The sequence below is a fragment of the Brienomyrus brachyistius genome, chromosome 6 (assembly GCF_023856365.1).
Source record: "Brienomyrus brachyistius isolate T26 chromosome 6, BBRACH_0.4, whole genome shotgun sequence".
NCBI lineage: Eukaryota > Metazoa > Chordata > Actinopteri > Osteoglossiformes > Mormyridae > Brienomyrus > Brienomyrus brachyistius.
The window spans coordinates 26,992,043-27,011,565 of record NC_064538.1 but is presented as its reverse complement, the minus strand read 5'-3'; the positions used below and the strand labels follow the sequence as shown (position 1 = coordinate 27,011,565).

The 19,523-nt window shown below is 40.1% G+C and overlaps 1 protein-coding gene across 1 annotated transcript in view; it reads right to left on the bottom strand.

Annotated features, from left to right (window-relative positions):
- The window catches only part of LOC125744895 (FYVE, RhoGEF and PH domain-containing protein 5-like), a 57,520-nt gene that overhangs the window by 9,089 nt on the left and 28,908 nt on the right, over positions 1-19,523 (bottom strand). The window contains exons 3-10 of the mRNA XM_049017182.1: positions 12,181-12,313; positions 10,063-10,121; positions 9,534-9,564; positions 8,470-8,621; positions 7,811-7,967; positions 1,904-1,988; positions 1,749-1,799; positions 574-632 (exon numbers count right to left, since the gene is read on the bottom strand). Of these exons, the coding sequence (XP_048873139.1) occupies positions 574-632; positions 1,749-1,799; positions 1,904-1,988; positions 7,811-7,967; positions 8,470-8,621; positions 9,534-9,564; positions 10,063-10,121; positions 12,181-12,313 (727 nt within the window). The remainder of the gene's footprint in view (positions 1-573; positions 633-1,748; positions 1,800-1,903; positions 1,989-7,810; positions 7,968-8,469; positions 8,622-9,533; positions 9,565-10,062; positions 10,122-12,180; positions 12,314-19,523) is intronic.

The following is a 19,523-nucleotide window of genomic DNA, read 5'->3' as shown; positions in this document are numbered from 1 at the left end:
TGGGCAGACAGTCAGGGTGACCAGGTGGCTGTGAACCCCGAAATTCTGCATGCATGAAATTTCTATCAGGTCCTGGGACATAGTCACTTTGAAGTCAGTGTGATGGAAGTAGGCAACATGAGAAAGACAAAGAAATGTACAGACTGCCATTATAAATGAGTTCTGCCCTCCTGCAGTAATGAAGAAACTGACTTCAGAATGTTGCACTTTCCTGAACCCTGGAACATGAATAATCTCTAGTTTTGGTTGGATTGTTGTTGTGAGACCAATGAAAATGTAAAGCAGAATTTTGCTTAAGGGATACAGAGGGATAACTGTGACTAACGAGTAACACTGAGAACCCTTGTGTCTCTTGTTTATCTGCCCTCTGTTCCTTAGTACCTTTGTATTTCAAGCATAAAAAACATTATAGTTGCTACACTGCCACTGCTGGGACTTTACTAACATCAGGGGGGATTTGGTGAATTCATACGATGTGTGCCAGGTGAATGATGGAATGTTCCACCAGCCAGAGACACAAAACGGGAGCTGAAGAACACATAAATGCACTTTTGGGAGGCTGAGAATGCTCACCCCGTGCTTCAGGCCGTCGTTCGCTCGGTCGGCAGCTTCGGAGACAATTGACAGTACGGCTGGCAATGCAGAAAGGAAGGAAAAGAGGCATCACTGTGCTCATTTTGGCAGCAGTAATAATGGGAAGCATAAGAGGTGCAAATGTGCGCCCCGAGCCCCGTAAACTGACAATCAGTCCACTTAGGGAGACGGGGAATGTAGAAGACCAGAAGGATGTACCATTACACAGAGAGCTCTGCCTCACCATATATTTACAGTACATTCATTTATTTAGTACATGCGTTTAACTGAAAGCAGCATACAAATCGAGGGAGCAGGGTCAGCCAGTTCCTGGAGAAATTGGCATCAAGGGTCTTGATTAAGGGCCTAACAGTGACATCACTCTGCCGGGCCATGGGAGCTGAACCAATCACAGGTCCGGAGTCTTAACCCACAGAGCTACACACCATCCCTGAGACAGAATACTTACACAGAGTCATAAGCTTCGAGCAACACCACTGAATCACTTCACATAGTGTCACACGGAATTGTGTTACATTTCGAGGTACAGCTGATGTATGACATTGCCGCTTATGTATTCGCATAGTGCCACATTGTCATTAAGTCCATGATTTATACCCCCAGTGCACAGGACAGCAGACACCCCAGCCTGTAAATATCACATCTGTCTTGTGATAAATGAATCACTCTCCACACAAAGAGGTCTACTCTAAAACCTGGTATCGTTTTCTTTGGGGAGCCACAGTGGAGCAATGGCCAGACACTTTGCAGATACAGACCTCTCAGTGCTTTATGATTGGGCCAAAACTTTTTTACGCCTATGTATAGAAGAAGGGGCAGCACAGTGTTGTTTAGCACTGTTGCATCACACTTCTGAGACTATCGTTCATGTCTCTGCCAGAGTTCCATGTATCAGGAGCTTACACATTCTCCCTGTGTCATCGAAGGCTTTCCTCTGGGTACTCCAGTGTCCCCCCACAGTCAAGAAATATGCTCAGGTTAATTGGAGTTAATTGCCTGTAGATATGTGTGAGTGTACCCTAGATGGGTTGGTGCCTCATCCTGGGTTGTTCCCTCCTTTGTGTCCGTAGCTTCTGGATTAAGCTCTGGACCCCCTGTGACCTTCTGAATATGACATGTGGTTACAGAAATTGGATGCATCGAAGAAGAACTACCTTGCGTGTCTTCATATTCTTTGGAGTCTGGTGAGAGGTTGTTTAGGTAATCTGTAAGAACAAGAAAATGGACATAAATAATCTAATAGTTCAAATATTGTGCAAAATTAAGCAAATCTGAACACTATAACGGGGTTTCCCACATATTATGGTACCTGTGAGAATCATGCGGTACTTCAGCACACGAATAACGACCTGCAGCAGCTGGTGTTTCAGGGTCAGTTTCCCACCAGCCAAACTCTGGAAACAACAGTAAGAAACCCAACACTGTCATCAGCCAAACAAGATCATGCACTTGTGGCCAAAATTGTGGAAACACTTCCAATTTTTAAAGATTGCAGAACTTTATTCCAGATACTTATTTAATCTTTCAAAGTATGATATGTGACTCTTCTTTTATGGTTTATAAACATTAACATCTATATCATTTAGTCATTTTTAAAGCATAAAACCAAAAAAGCTAGGTGTTTCCGCAATTTTGGCAACTAGTGTAAATGCAGTATGCCATAGGTCTCAAAAAATGCAGAAGATTCACAAAGCCCTGTTTATCTGCGAAGGTGGCATGTTGGCTGACACCAACAGCCACTGCTGTGTGTGTCTGTGTTTTCCCGATACTACACAGGTGTCCTAAAAGAGTCCAAGGACAAACAGTTAGATGAACTATTTCTAAATTTCTGAAAGTATATGAGCAAACCATGAGATGGTGCCCTGTGGCCTACGGTGCCTGGGATAGGATCCATGACTCTGGACTCTACTAGACGTTTTATTTATATGGCTGAGTGGTATCTTCACAAAATCAGTTTTCAGAAGTATGTGATGCAGATCAACCCCAGGCAAGGTACGGTGGTGTAAATGCATCCAGGATTGAGTGTTCTGGCTGTAATGCTGTTCACCCAGAAAGCCCATTACTGCGTCCAGACGTAGAAGACGGCAGTGAACAGTTGGCGACTGTAAATTCCTTGTGAAATAGTACCTTCATTAGCAAAGCAACTCAAGTCTGCTCTCACTCACCAACGTTCCTCTCAGGAAACAAGAGTGTTGGGGGTGGAGAATAATCATCGTATATCTGCCTCTCACACATCTTCTTTAGGGTTACAATAAGGTTACTCTACAGTTAGCCCATCCATAAGGCTCATGGCTCATCTTCTACATTCAGGACATCCCACAGAGGTCACACAACACCTGCAAGCACACCCTGTAGTTCCTGCTACAGAAACACTGCAGTGGGCTTGAACTCCAGTAATAGATCTGTATTGTTTCTGAACATCAGACAGTAAGACACTATGACCTTAAATAATTAGAAGATAGGTGGATGAATGGAAGGACATGATGAGGTCATTGCTTTGGAAAAAGATGCGTGTCCTGACACCCATCAACAATCAGCAAAGACGCAAAATGATCCACTTTCTGTTGTGTTTACCTTACATTTATTTATTGGATGCTTTTGTTCAAAGCAACATAATTGAGGACCAGAGAGCAGCATCAGCCAGTGTCTCTGAAGCAAATGGGGTTTTATTATGGGTTCAGCAGCGAATTCACTTGGCCGGTCACAAGTGATATGAACTGCTGACCTTCTAATCATGAGCATTGAGCCGCACGTCACCCCAGTTTGCGCTCAGGGTGTGGAACACCTCTGAACTGCCCCCTGAACTGACATGCGTGGTGCAAATTACGGTACGTCACGTTTCCACAGCACACTCACTGGTGCATGAAAGGGAAAGTGCACAATTAACACAGCCATACAAATCAATGCTTCATGGAGCCAAAACTCAGTCCGTGCAATATGTTGATTTAATTGGGGAGATATAAACTCCATGCCTTTCCTAATGATCCTTTCTCAGGTCTTTTGCCAACTCCACAATGTTCTGTGTGTTATCTTCCCGGGACACACATACAAACATATAAAGCTATACGCATACGCACATATATCTACTGCTAGCGCTACTCCCAGGAAGTAATTAAACCTCAGTCACACCGCTACGCTCCTGATTCTGCTACACGCTATATACAGTATACCTCTAACAATGGAAAAGAAACAGTGAGAGCAATCTAACATAACGAGCAGTAAGAGATTTCATAAGAGACGTAAATAGTCCAGTCCCTGCCCTCCGGCGGCCTCTCTGGGCGTCTAAGCCATAGACATTTTTCAGCCAATAAACAATGCCAGTTCTGTATGGTTCTCTTGAGCAGCCTATATTTCCTATGAGATACAGTTCAAACATACCCAAGAAAAATCAGAAACTAGCCAAAGCTTGTTTTTTTTAAGCACACAATCCACAGAAAAAGATTTCTTCCAATTAACCACTTCTGATCCATATGGGCTCCACATACAACGCTGTTTGGATGCACATAACCGGTACGCAAGTACATATTAATCTTTAAAAATGATATATGTGGGAATCGATTGTTCTAACAGTGCAAAAGTGTACGTATTTTATGTGCAATCGTGCTGCTAAGACAAGAAATTACCGTGCATTTTAACCTTTATACAACAAATTTTGTACAAATGAGCATATTAAGGTTAAAATTAGGGCTGCAGCTATCGATTGTTTTAGTAATTTAGTATTCTATTGATTATTCCATTGATCAATTGAGTAATCAGATAAGGAGTAATTTTGTCTTATTAAAGAGCAATAGTAACTCTTCAAAAAAGGAAAAAAGACAGATCTCTTAAAATGAACAACTCATTGATTCCTTTTAAGAGACATTTTTAATGGTCTAAACTGCATATATCTGCCATTACAACTAAACCCTTTTAGTGCATTTATATACATATATATGTTTTTTTTTTTTTTTTTTTTTTAAAGAAAACACTTTCTTAACTCTTGTGCACATGGGACTTTCAGGAAACACTTTCATACCTCGGATCTTTAGTGACCCAGCGTGTACAGGCTATACTAAGAGTCAAGCCACAAATAGTCATGACTGAGCAGACCTTTCCTGAATACATCTTCCCCAAACACTAAGAACAGTTAACAAATGTAACTTTTTACATCTCATGCACAGGTCCTCTGGCAAGCCGGAAGTTGCTATTTTCGCATGTAGCATGGTAAAGCTTAATTCCTTAACTTTAAAGGGGAAACATCCATCAATCCATTTTACAAACCCCTTATCCTACTGGGTCGCAGGGGGTCCGGAGCCTATCCCGGAAGCAACGGGCACGAGGCAGGGAACAACCCAGGATGGGGGGCCAGCCCATCGCAGGGCACACTCACACATCATTCACTCACACACGCACACCTATGGGCTATTTAGTAACTCCAATTAGCCTCACCATGTCTTTGGACTGTGGGGGGAAACCAGAGTACCCGGAGGAAACCCCACGATGACATGGGGAGAACATGCAAACTTCACACACATGTGACCCAGGCGGAGACTCTAACCCGGGTCCCAGAGGTGTGCGGCAACAGTGCTAACCAGTGCACCACTATGCCATCCCAAAAGGGAAACAATTGTTTGAAAAATTACCATAGAAATGTTAAACTTTCAAAATATTTTGAGCAATTTCCAATCGAAATAATGAACAAATAATAATATTGTATAATGTTTCATAAAGACTGCCAGATAAAAAAATCTTCTGGTTTATTTATCACTTCTCAAAAGTGTCCAGTGACCAAAATCCATTGTCATTCTTTATCCAAAAAATAAGCTAAACTGGACAAAATTGGCAAACATTCCATTCACACTTTGCACTTTAGGGGCAGAGTGAGGGTGGGGGTAATAAAGGTAAAAAAGAGGTAAATATAGATAAACAAAAGTTTTTTTATTTCAAGTAATTCAACATGAGGGAGACGAAATAATGTATCAAAAAGCATTTTTCGAGCGCTGTTTACCAATGCAGCACTTAAAAACACACGTAAAAATACACTTTACCACAATGCAGTTAATTGCCAAAAAATAATACCATAAAATAATTTAAGCTATTTTGCTATAAAGTTGGTAGTAAGTTCACACTGAACCATGTGACCCGAGGAGAGCTGTAAACTGATATTTTAATCAGGTGTATTAACATGGCAGCAGTGCAGCTAATTGTAATCATGAATCCATTGATAACAAGATAACTTAACATGTAGCGTTACCCTGCGTCAATAGTAACTGACAAAATCGTAAGTGAAATGGGAACGTTAGCCTCGATAGCTACTAAACAACCTTCGATTATAACTAATAATTTAACAAATCGGTTCTTTTATCAACAAACTGCTTATTGTGCTTGGAAGGCAATGGAATGAACATGATTCTATATGGTGAATGTCAATGTTTGGAACTATTCACCGTCCCCAACACCTGGAAGCTGGCCGGAAATTTCGCCGCCATTTTCTTTACAATACTTATGGTAATGACAGTAGTCGCCACTACTTTTTTCACCGTTCTGCTACACGTAATGCAGCATAAGCACACTGTGCAACAGTAATAATCTTCCGTGTGAAACATGGTGATCACTGAGCGGTACATAGTTGTGTGGATTAAACGGAGCATCGAAGCAAGGAGTTTGCATCGAGGAATTTTTTAACTAGAATTATTCGAGTTACTTCAAGAATCGTTGCAGCCCAAATTAAAATCCACAACAATATCTTGTCATATAAGCGCAAATACATATAAAATACGTACGTATTAGCGCTGTTACAACATTCGATTGTCGGAAGCATTACTTCAATGGGTACTTGTGTACCAGTTATGTGCATCCATGAAGAGAATGCATATAGATTACTAATTTGTATATTGTTAACAACTAAATTAACTAAACTAAAAACAACTAAACATCAAACATCTTTTTAATAGCAAAGAATTGCCCAAGAAATCTTAATATGATAAAACATTTCCACAATGTTTTTTTCTGTAACTCTTTAACACAAGGTCGCAGGGGTGAGGTTTCTCAAATGAACAATAACTACAGGTCTGTGCTTAACAATAACTATATGTTGCCCTGACAGTTTATCAGCATCATTAACTGAGTACTAGTGACCAGCATTATCTCTTATGCAATTTGCTGAGGCATCACACAAAAAATCAATTACATGTAAATGAGCCTACTGCCACAGAATTTCTTACCACTACTGGGTTTGCGGTGTCATTGTGTCAGGAAAGAACTGTCAGCCCTGATTACAGGGGCACACGGGTTCTTCAGATTGCTCAAAAAAATCAACCAGTTCAGAAACACTGAATGGCACAAAACTATGTGTTACAAGAAGTGGGGAAAGAAGAAGAACGGTAAGTACAATTCACAAAAACAGCAACAATGCATCAGTAATTTTCAATTTAAAAAAACTAAACTCTAAAAAAAGGATTGCAATATACTAGTTGTAGAGACGGTCCTGAAGTTTAAATAATGCTGAAATACTGTTTTTGTTCTTTTTTTCCCATAATATTCAGAATCTCAAATATCACAAGATATACTCTAAATTGTATTTTGTTATGAAGAGTCAGAACATAAGGTAGATGCCATGCTGGATGGGATGCCAGTCTGTCGCAGGGCACACGGTGCGGGTGACTTACAGATACGAACCCACCAACCCACCAACTTTGGAGGTGTGTAAGCAGGGGACCCTGTGGATGGGACACCAGCCCATTGCAGAGTACACACTCACCCCACACACTATGGGAAGTACATAAACATCAGTTCACCTAATAATATGTAAGGTGAAACCAAAGCATACCTGTGCAAACTCAATGGACAGATACAATCCAGGGTCAAGAATTAAACTCTGGAAGTTTGTGGCTACAGTGTGAACAGCCGAGTCAGCAAGCTGCCATGTCATAATACCACAGGAAATAACTCCGGTCACCAGAGGAATGTGTACACCAGTTTTTGCAAAATATCTCCCAGTCTATTGACCTTCAACAACCGAACCAAGTAATCTAAGATAAAAAAAAACTGGGACACAAGTCCCAGTAAGCACTACTCACAAAGCAACAACCGCAATAATTCAATGTTCATCATGCATAGACCACAATATACTGAAGATACTACAGAAATATACACATGATACATAGTATACTAAAGGACAATACAAATGAACGATATTGTTCTAATGGCAAGTGGCTCATGATAGCCCAGGACTCACCTCAAACTGCTTGACAATGGAGGAGAAGGTGGGGGAGCTTTGGCAGATCTCATCCAGAAGAGCCACCCTGCGATCGTACTGAGTGATGTAGGGTGTGAAGATGGCAAACTCTGCCCGTCGAGACAGGAAAACATCCGCAATTCTCTGACTCTCCTCCCTTAAAGAATGACAGGCTGAAGTGGAATTACCTAGCTAGTGCCCCCCAAAATACTATATATACTATATAGTGACATGTATATACTGTACTGTAAAAGGACATTTAAAATTTTTTAATGGAAATAACCATTTATTATATGATGATAAATGTGCCAAAAATCTAATTGGGCATTTTGAATCACATGATCATGTCACAGTGAGAATATAGCAGTGTTGCCAACTGTCATGCATCTGGTGTGACACTCAGTACATAAGAAATCTTACTGCAAATCTAAACCATTCCATTATAAACCTAAAATTAGCTACATCAAAAGCATCGGGGTAGTTTGCAAACCCTACAGACTATTTGCAAGGCAATAATATTGTTGCATGCGTGTAAATGCGTGTGCATACATGTGCAACGTCGTCTCAAATTGAAAATCTCACTCCAGCTAGCTGACCAAAGCTGGCATTCCCTGCTGGAGTCACGTTAGCATCAGCGCCTAAATGCGCAGGGCTCTCACCACTGTCTCAGACGGTCCTCCAGCTCTGTGAGAATGTGGCAGTGTAGCTGGAACACCTCTGGCAAGGGGCCTAGAATCTCACTGAGCTTCTCCTCCTGCAAGACCGGCTCCTCATCTGCCCCCACGGCTACAGCCACGGTAACCCTGAAATCCTACACAACAAAGGGGGCCACAGACACATACTATAGATTTCAGAGAGTTTAGGATACAGTACTTGCAGGGCAAGTCGTTACCAGCTGATGCGTCTGTATGTAATTCAAGAAAAAAGCAGCCGCAACGGAAACGATTTAACATCAAAAGTAGCAGCTGAAGGTGAAATGAAGGACATGCAGTTCCTCTGATAGGCAGAAGCCTTAATGAAGCTGTCCTGAACTTATCCATCGATGTGAAACATTGCACCATCTCATTCAAGAAATCGAGCAGGTAAGAAGATAAGATTTTACAATATTACAATAATGAATAATTCCAGAGAATATATAATTGTATTACAAAAATTATTTTCAACTAGTTAAACTAGTTTCTTAACTGGGAGGACAGAGATGCAGTTCTGTGTCTTTTTATCCAGTAGTGATGGTCCACTACTGAAACCCACATAAGCCAAGAGCTAGCGGGAGGGCTTGCATCAAAGAACTGCACACAAGCCCATAGCACAATGTCTCCTAGCTCAGCTATTATAAACAGTTACAGCCAGGCCAAACTACCTAAGTAGTGTTTAAGGAGATTAGGTAGACGTTTAAGAAGGAATTCTGAGGAGCAGATGGGAATTTTTACATCATGGTTCTCATGCACCTATTGTTGGAGGTCTACTGATAAGTACAACCCCATCAGCAGTCCACTAACGACGCATCAAAGGTGCCAGGCTACACTGGAAAAAAAAATGACTGGAAATAAATTACTTTTTCAAAAGGTCATATAGCTCAATTGTTTTCAGTCACTAGCACTACAATTTGTATGTATACTCTTGGAATAGATATAAATCAGCTCAAAGCTACTGCCTGCACACTATATCTCGACATTCAGTTGAAGGGCATGTATGTGGAAGATTAATGTGTCTACATTCCTACCTCCTGGAGTAGTTTCAGACCATTCACGTGTCTGTTAAGAAATCCAGAGAGACATATGGTCAGGTCTCTAATAAATGATCAAGATCCCAAGCACAAACCTACCAGAATTAATGGAATGATATAATCTTAAAAACACTGAGCAATGAGGTAAATGGGGTATTTTTATAACAAATGGATTTGTTACATTTGAGAGTGCTGATTTGAAGAGTTAGTAAGAAAATTTGTACTTTAAACATCAATGCAGTAATCTCTTATGAAGGATTTATTTACAATACATCATTTGGTTGTAATTCTCTTCCCCTGCTGGAATTCATAGCACAAGTACAGATAGATGTTGTTTAAGTTCCAAAAGCAAAGTTTCATAATGCAGCTAAATAAACCTTCTGAGGTGTTACACGTGACATCACAGTGTGATGCCACATAATGTAAGGTTCTGGAATGTCGCATTAAAATGTAATATAAGGCACAATATGAAATACATGCACAGGCTGAGAATGAAGTGTAAATAGAAAATACTGGGTTTACTTACACTTTTTCTGAATCCACCAGCTCCTTGGCTATGTAAAACGCCCTTGATCTACCATCACCCTGCAAGAGAAAATGTCAGTAAGTATGAATGAAGAGAGCAGAGCAGCGAAACCCACGTTTTAATGATCTTGAGTTAAAAATAACTCAATGTAGCATGTCTAGATGAAGGGGTCAGTAGTTTTAGTTCTCATTGATACAACTAACATACAGTAAGTACAACCAAAGGGTCACTTGTCAGAACGTATTTCTCAGATTTGTATTTCTGCATTTTTGAAAGGCAGATGGTTACCCCGTGCAAGACTGTAATGTGTCTCACTTTATCTTCACACTCAACATTTCAGCATATCTTAAAATAAGATGATTGTGTATCTCAGTCTAAATCGCATTTTTGCCCATGTTCCTTGATAACTTCAGAATTAATTTCTCTAACAGCAAATTTTATGGAGAATCCAGTAAAGATTCTGAAATTGGAACAGTTTCGCCGAACTGAAGCTCAGGTTCTGTTCAGTACAGTTGATGACGGTTCAACAAACAGTACAGATGAAATCTACTGTAACACCTGCCTCCAGTTAGCAGTCCTTACATCCATGTCCAAGCAGACAAAGTCCCACCTCATCAGAATACTCGACACACCTGTAACACATCCCCTGATTAAACTAAAGGTTTATATATAGACTCCTGTGGAGTAACACCTTTGTGAGGTATTGATCTTGCTCATTGCTGAGCTGATGACTTGCTCTACTTTGTAATTGACTTCTATTGGATTCTGAACACTCGCCTGTTTTTCCATCCTGTTTGCTGAACATCATTTGTACCTGCTATGAGTCTTTGACTTGGCCGGTCAAAAAAAAAATGTAAATGAAAAGAATGAAATGGAAGAAAATGAAAAAAAAAATGGAATGACGTGTGACATTGACAAACCTTGAGATAAAATGAAAGTGAGCTGAGAATATTCTCTGCTGTAAAATTGATAGAGGAAAAACAAGATGTCACAGGTCAGTTGTCAAGCATAAAATGAACCAAGAAAAGAGAGAAAAGCTCATGGATTCTTGCGTATCTGGACACAAAATGCACTGTCAAATGGAGAGGGGAACTATTTCAGATAAGGTGACTGGTGCACCTGTAGAGCTTGCCCTCTGTCGCCCTGAGTGCTTGGTACCAGAAGAGCCTGAGAGGAGACAACACTTCCATAGGATCATTTGAGACCTCTGTTGACCCCAAGTCACAAAGGATATCTGTGATGATTATAGTGTCATGGTAATGATGGTTGCCGTTATTTCACTACATGCCAGACTGTTTTAAAAATATATTCCACATACATGACTGACAGCACTGGGGTCACAAGCAGCTTTTATTGCATGAGTCAATAGTTAAGGGGAGTACAAGGCCAGCAATGTATGACAATCAACTTATTTTTTAAATAAGAATTCAAGTTCAAGTACATTATGCTGGTATAAAACACCAGAACACAGAGCACGTACTGTAAAGCAGTCACTCTTTGATATTTGTGGGCCAAACACCACACCCAACTGTGTCATAAACATAACACAGCAAATAAACATTTGCTTCTAATGTTTAATCGTGTGAACAAAATGCATTTGTTTTTTCTAAAGGCTTCCTGATATAGACTCAAGTATTTTCTGCCTTTGAATGATTTTGTGGGAAACAAAAAGGAAGTAGAGGTCACATGACCTTTGTCTGCCTGATATTTCTTGGTGGGGGAGGACTGGGGTGGGGCTCTCTTTTTGTGTTAGAAATTGGCTGTTTGTGTAACCACAAGGTGAACTTTGCCATTTGATGACAATACCCACATAACAGCCTCTCCAGCTGCCAGATACATGTTGTACTCGAGGGCTGTACTGGCAAAGAGAGGAGTTTTGCAATCCTACACTTTTATTTCCTAGTGAAAACACTGCTACTGTGACAACAGCCGCATCATGTTATAGCTGGAGTCAGTCAATGTCTTTTATGTCAATACAAACAAGACAATCGCATTAGAAAGACAATGAAATTGGTCTTGAAAGAATCCACACAAAGATAGCTGAAGGAAACACAGACAACCGACTGGACACAAATCTTTTATACGCTTTCGCAGCCCCTGACTTTCTCACTGATTCACCTGTCTGTCGTGACTGCACTCCGCCCCCCCATCCTCTTCCTCTGATGTCCGCCCTTGGTCATCCTCAGTCTCAGCCTTGTCCGTCTGTGCTGTGGACACCTGGCAAACAGCTTCAGGCTCAGTGTGGATGCTTCTGCCCCAAGGGTAAGAACACAGAAAGAGTAAAGTCAACTTCTGGGGGATAATAGCACAAATTCAAAATATTGCTGTTAGCAATTTAACGTAATTCACACATTGCACTAGAATGCTGCAGATATGAGTAATTTTTTGCTTAACTGCACAAACAGGCTTCACCACATTCATATTCATATTTCTGTTGTATCTGAAGACACATATCGATTGTGCTAAAAATATTCTACGTAACTATACGACTATATAACTAAAATGCTTTCATACATGCTAATCTGTCTCTTATGTATCTTTCTGTCCTTTCACTGCTTTCATTATACTAATTGCTAGCTATCCCTCATACCCCTGCCATTCCCAAATGCCACTTTGGACACATTCTCCTTCCCTCACTGCTGTCTAGCTCTCCTGCTCTCTTCCGGCAGCGATAACACGGATGGCTGGGGCCAGATTGTGGAGACATTAAGAGCCTAAATGCCGATGCTGGTTCGCGCATGCTGCAATCACCGGAGTCCCTGCTGAGAGAGAGGCTGCTTGGAGGGAGATTCTCTGCTCAGCCCGTGTCTATGTGGCAGGGGAACCTCGGCACGGTCTTCTGTTGTTTTGCCACTGCAAAATGTCACCATACAGGCAATGGGCTGGCAGCTGCTGTGAAATCTTTAATGCCGCTTTCGCAACAAGCTTGTGAACAAGAGCTGGAGGAGCAATCTCCCCGTCCTGCGATCAGTGGTAAATGTTGATGTTCTTCAGCTAATTAAACCAGGATGGTTGAAAGATGGTTGCTTTACCCATCCATGCATCCATTTTCTGTAACCGTTTGTCCTACAGTATTCAGGGTGGGGGCTGGGGGGACACAGAGCCTTTCCCAGAGGCTATGGGCACAAAGCCAGCATTACGTTAAACTTATATAAGATTTTACTATATAAGATGTTTCAATATATTTACTAGCTGATCGTACATTATTGAATTTACCTGCAAATATTTTCCTGGAGTTTTATCTGATCACTAGATGAACATGAGAATTTTATCTCATTCAACTGATTTTCTATGGAAAGTCTGTCTATAGTGGTGTGACTTCACAAACGAAAACAAAAGAGATTTTTGGCTCTTCATCAGTGTTGATATCGGCTCCCCCTGACTGACTGCAAGATGACCGGACACATTTCATCTGTCGATCCAATTTCAGTAAATATTATACGCACAAAATACAAGTGACAATGAAAGTAAAAATGAATGGCACTATAAGAAAAAGATTGCAATTAAATAAAAAAAGTCCTTTAGAAAGTATTGAGTGATAGTTTGACAACAAAGATCTAGTATACTTCAGTTAGTTTCATTTTATTTATTAATATACACTTATAACATGGATAATATGTTTTTCGTTACCAATCCTTTGACAGGGAATATTTTGTGTCTCAGTTTGGAACTTGCTCAGCAAAGCAGAGTAAAATTCTGCCATTAATAAGAGAAAAAATTCATTCTACAGGTAGAAGTATTAACATGTATGTTTTAGAAAAGGCAGCAAGTAAAACAAGCTAACCTACTTTTAAGTGTTGCTTGTCAGAAGGACACACACGCACACAGACACACACACACACACATATATATAAAAAAGATGTGATATCTGTGAAACACACAAGAGCCACCCTCATTATCTACTGTGAGCCACAGCCGCTTGATAAGAAACAAGGTTAGAAACTAATGTACCATTTTTTCTGTCTGTTTTTCTGATGATAAATGTGTAATAAAATGCCCCCAACAAGATAAAACTTTTTGCTTGCAGAAGAATAAAAAACTTCAAGGGCGTTGATGCAAGATAATATCTACGGACTCAAACTTGCAGAGGTTACATTCCCAAACTCATTTCTATCTTTACAGCATGGGTGTGGCATGCAGGTGGCATTTCCTCCTGCTGCTGCAGGTCGATTCCTCACACCTGCTACAGACCTGCTACAGACCTGCTACAGACCTGCAATGACTTGATGCTTCTTTTATTTCACAGTTTCAGATCAATCTGATTTGATAAAATCTAGCATTTTCACTGCTTAAATTTGATGGAAGTGAAGGAAAATAAAGAACAAAGGCAAACTCGGCATTATGAATGAAAGTGATGCAGAGATCAGGTGTGCTTTATCAAGTAGCAGCATGCAAGATGCAATTTTCCCATGATATAACCACATTTTTGTCAGACTGATAGTCAGATCGGTATTAATGACCTATATTTTAGCTGTTTTTTTTGTGTACAAAGATGAAGGATTGGTCAGGCTCTAAACAGCATTATCCAATGGGCCATTTCATTGTAGGTCTCTGTTGATCAATAAAGTCAATCTGTTTTTTTCTGTTGGGGAATTTCAAGGTTAAATATTTCTTCAGGTCATGCTAACATGATATGTCACATTAAATGGACACCTTAGATGCCCCTTCCCATTCAGCTGCTTTCATAAAAACACATATAAAACATTATCATATAAATCATTATTCTTTGAATGTGTGTATATGTGAATTATACTTCATTATAGTCTTTAACAGCATTTATGTGCAAAATGTGAGAGGACTCTCTTCAAGCTGTAAATTATTGAGTTCACAGTTGTAATTGTTTATTCAGTTCAAAAGTAAAATTCATTAATTGGGTTTAGCTTTTGCTCTGGGAAAGAACTAAAGAGACTGGGACCAGTACCAGCCTGCCTGAATCTTCCCACTTACACCTGAGCGGAGAACGGCAATAACTACGACTTTGGGGTATTCTGAAGCTAGGCTTTCTGCAGCACCATACACAATGCTCATTGTTCCAGCCATAAGCCAGTCTGGGAACTGCATGTGCACCCATGTGCACCCTGTCCATCTCGCCATGAATCTCAGTGCCCTTGTCTTGCATTTCCTGTAAACAGCACAGCGGGGGCTCGTGGGCAGGGTGGTTCCTCTCCGGTGGCGCCCTAGCAGTAACCTTGCTCCAGCTGACCTCTGGAAACCTCACACCCAGGCCTACTTCCAGGCACCATGCACAGCCTGCAGCAGCCAGTTTTGGTTAATGTAACGCCCAGCGCTCAGACGTTCCCCTGCAACCAATACCTACAGACTGGCTTTTAAATAATTTCCAGAAACCGACATGTAATAAAGTTTGTAGCATTTGAGCACAATCCAACTAGTGCAGAGCAGTAATCACATCTCCTCCAGACGCAGTAACATTCACAGCTGACCAGTATTTAACCACAGTCCATTGCCAGACAGCAATATATTTCTATATTTGCATGTTGCTCAAATAACATTTACCAAAAATACACAAAATTTTCTCTGCTAACAAATAAATCTATAGTATGTTCACCATCTGAGTGCCTTCATTCGCAAGAAAATGCCATATCTTTGATACATCAAAGTAACCTCCTCTAGCAGCTACAACAGCAGAGAAAATTTGAGGCACTGTTTCTAGAAGGGACATTAGATACTGCTCTATTTCATGGGATGACATAGTAAACTAGTGCATTTAAAGTTAAAGGACAGCCTAGAATTTGACTATGACATCACCACACAACCAGTTAAAAAGATATTAGACATGCACTGCTACATGTTATAAAGGAAACTTGTTTTATTTGACATCTTTTTCATGAAAAGATTTTTCTTGATGCAGATCAGAGAACAAATCTATCGGAGCAACATTCACATATAATAATAATCACAAATATTTTCATTTATTCAGGCATTTTGCATCACCTAACGCTTCCGTTTTAAAAGAAAAGGCTGCCACAAGCTCCCGGGTTCGAGTCTCCGCCTGGGTCACATGTATGTGGAGTTTGCATGTTCTCCCCATGTCGTCGTGGGGTTTCCTCCGGGTACTCCGGTTTCCCCCCACAGTCCAAAAACATGCTGAGGCTAATTGGAGTTGCTGAATTGCCCGTAGGTGTGTATGTGTGAGTGAATGGTGTGTGAGTGTGCCCTGCGATTGGCTGGCCCTCCATCCTGGATTGTTCCCTGCCTTGTGCCCATTGCTTCTGGGATAGGCTCCGGACCCCCCGCGACCCAGCAGGATAAGTGGTTTGGAAAATGGATGGATGGATGGATGGATAGATGGATGGCTGTCACAAACTAGAAAGAATTGCTGTAATTTTTAATATGTGAATTTCACTGAATTTAACACAGAAATCAGTAAAGCAACTGCTTTCCACTGTGATTCCAAACTATGGCTGTACTGTATATCCCAGCAGTAACCTTAAGAAAGGCACCCATTCCATACTATTTCAGTTAAACCTGTAGGATAAAAGTTAAAGAAATATAAAGGGATGCAGTTTGTAGCAGTTCATTCTGTCTGTGCAACTGTACATACATTACTTTAAAAAGTTATTATTAGGAACGCATGACCCAGACCCAGATTAGCACTTAGCAGATGGATGGATAGATGTCTGTATTGTTCTCAGTAAGTAAAAGTACGTAAGTCAGTAAGTTTTATTTATAAAGAACATTTTAAAACAACCAAGGTTGACCAAAGTGCTGTGCAACAACAGATAATTCATAAGAGCAATAAAATACAATAAAATAAAAACACAATAAAAGGGACACTGTAAAAAAAAAGTTATTTATAAGGAAAATGAATGGGTTTTAAGTCTTGTTTTAAAAAGCATGATTAATGAGTGTGGAATCACCGCAGGCGCTGATAGGATGAGCGCAGTGATCTGTGTGGACAGTAAGGTGTGATCAGATTAGTAATATACTGTAGGAAGGGGCCTGTCCATGTAGTGCATTAAAAACAAACAATAAAATCCTACAATGAATGTCATAATGCACTGGGAGCCAGTGGAGAAAAGCTAAAATGTGTGTCCTTTCGACTTTGTGCCAATGAGTAGTCTAACTGCTGCATTTTGAGCTGCAAGTGAGTTACAGAAGACTGACTCAACCCAGAATATTTAACCCAGAGTTACAGTAATCTAGTCATGAGGAGACAATGGCATCAATTCTGGTGTGGAAAATGTGAGAAGTGGTTTAATCTTAGACATTATCCTGAGCTGATGGAATCTAGCCTTTACAATGGAACCAATTGTCGAAACTGAGCTCGCAGTCAAGAATTTCGCCCAGATTTAGCATAACATGAAATGAGAACCGACCAAAATCGACTGATGACAGGGAGAGATGTCCAATAGGACGACAAGCAACAACCTCTGTTTTTTTTTAACATTTAATTGTCTAAAATTGTTGGCCATCCCAGCCTTTATCTCCTCCGACAGTCACTGACTGCAGAGAGATTGCAAGGGTTTTTGAGCTTTACAGGCAGATGCAGTTGACAATCATCAGCATAAAAACAAAAAATAGAAGGGAGATCATTTGATAGCTCTGTTGTCTCACACTTCCTTGGCTTGAATCCCATCCCTGCTCTGCTTTTTTGAGGCCTGCATGTTCTCCCTGGTTTGTGTAGGTTTCCTTCCATATTACAAAAACACGTGGTTAGGTGAACCGCTGTCCATTGTGTGTACAGGCCTGTAGCCAGAAATAAATTTCATGGGGTGTCCGGTAACCACACTGATAGGTCCCCCTCAGTTCATCTATGTGCCTGTGAAACTTCTGGGAAGCACAATTGTTATCATCAATGCCTCCCCCTCTTAGCACTGGAGATTGGATTCCCACCTTGGATATTTTCATGGAATTTGCACATGCATGTGCTCTGCAATGGACACCACAGATTCGTCACTACAGCTGTGGTAATTACCCTCGGGCCATGCAAACACAACATATTAGCCTCCATGCTATACAATAGCACAAATTTCTTCTGGAAAAGAAATCATGATATGTTTAACAGTAGTGTTCTTTTTAAATGAGAAGAGATTAAAAACACCCTGCAGTCTTGGAACTTAAGCATTTTACTGAAGGCGAAACTGAATTCTGAGCAATACGTGAAAATGCAGACACAATAAATCAGCCTTTGAATATATTCAGGATAGAGCCAACCATACACTGAATACAAATGCCACAAATAACTAATAATAAATGGACCACTAAAAACAACTTAAGGTTCCTTTAAATACCTCAAATTACTGTGAAATTTAGGGATGGATCATCCACATTTTTTCAGTTCTAATCCGATATCAATACCGATTCCTATACAAGAGCTATTTTTACTGCAATATTTTAATATACTGTAATAAATATAGAATATATTTGATTTTTGGACCAAGTAAAAATGTGTATTACCATGTTCAGGTTCCTGATTATATATTATAATACAAAATGGTCTGACCTGTAACTAAACGTGCGAGTATTTGTAGTTATGGATCTATAAAAAGCCATTCAAAGAGCAGATGAGGAAGAAGAAGACTTCATGAAAACTATATCTCTGCAGGAGAGGAATATGTTTCCAAGAGACTATTAATAAGAATCACAAAATGTCATGTTTATTGTCATTCCAAACAAAACTAGAATTGAGCAATAAATCACTTTAATATTATGTGAGCAGCCTTTTTTATATTATACATTGACTGTATATAATCTAATAACTATAAAACTTAATGAGATTTTCAGTAAAGTGTTTTTAAGCAATGGGCTATGTACACCTCTTCATTTTCAGATTATGTTATTTCTATACATCACAGATCATATTCATGTTTACAGCAGGCCCTTAGGCAAGTTTTCGCAGTATAAGCATTATAATGTAGCCCTCTTTACACCTGGTTTTAAAATGCATGTCGGGTGATCAGATCACAAGTGGACAGCACTGAAGATAAGTGTAAATGATCACCAAGACGCTTTGGGATCCGATCACTCAAACCACTTTCTGAGGTGGTCTGGGGCGCATTTGACCAGACATCTTGTGAAGTTTAAATGATAATACGTCCTAATATGTCCCCGACAAGGACGTCAGAATAATTGCACAGGGCCATTTGACCTTCAAGCCGAAGTGACACGTAGGCAGTAATCAAATTTCAACAGATGTGGTCAGCAGTTGTCATTTGTGATCCAATATCCTGAGATTTTAGAAACCAATTGTAAACACGGCCAGTGTTACGATGCATTTTAACAGGACCACCAAACAACTAGACCCCAGCCACTACATGTTATTGAAAAATCCTCATGAGGCTATTTAATGAAAGGCCAACAAAAAGTGACTCCTTGGAAAGCGATTTATGAAAACAGGATGGTCGCCTACAATTCATGGTCATCTAAATTTACAATATGAAAGACAAAAGTACTAATGGCAACAGCAAAGCTTTTGCATTTGCAACCAGAAAATACAGGAA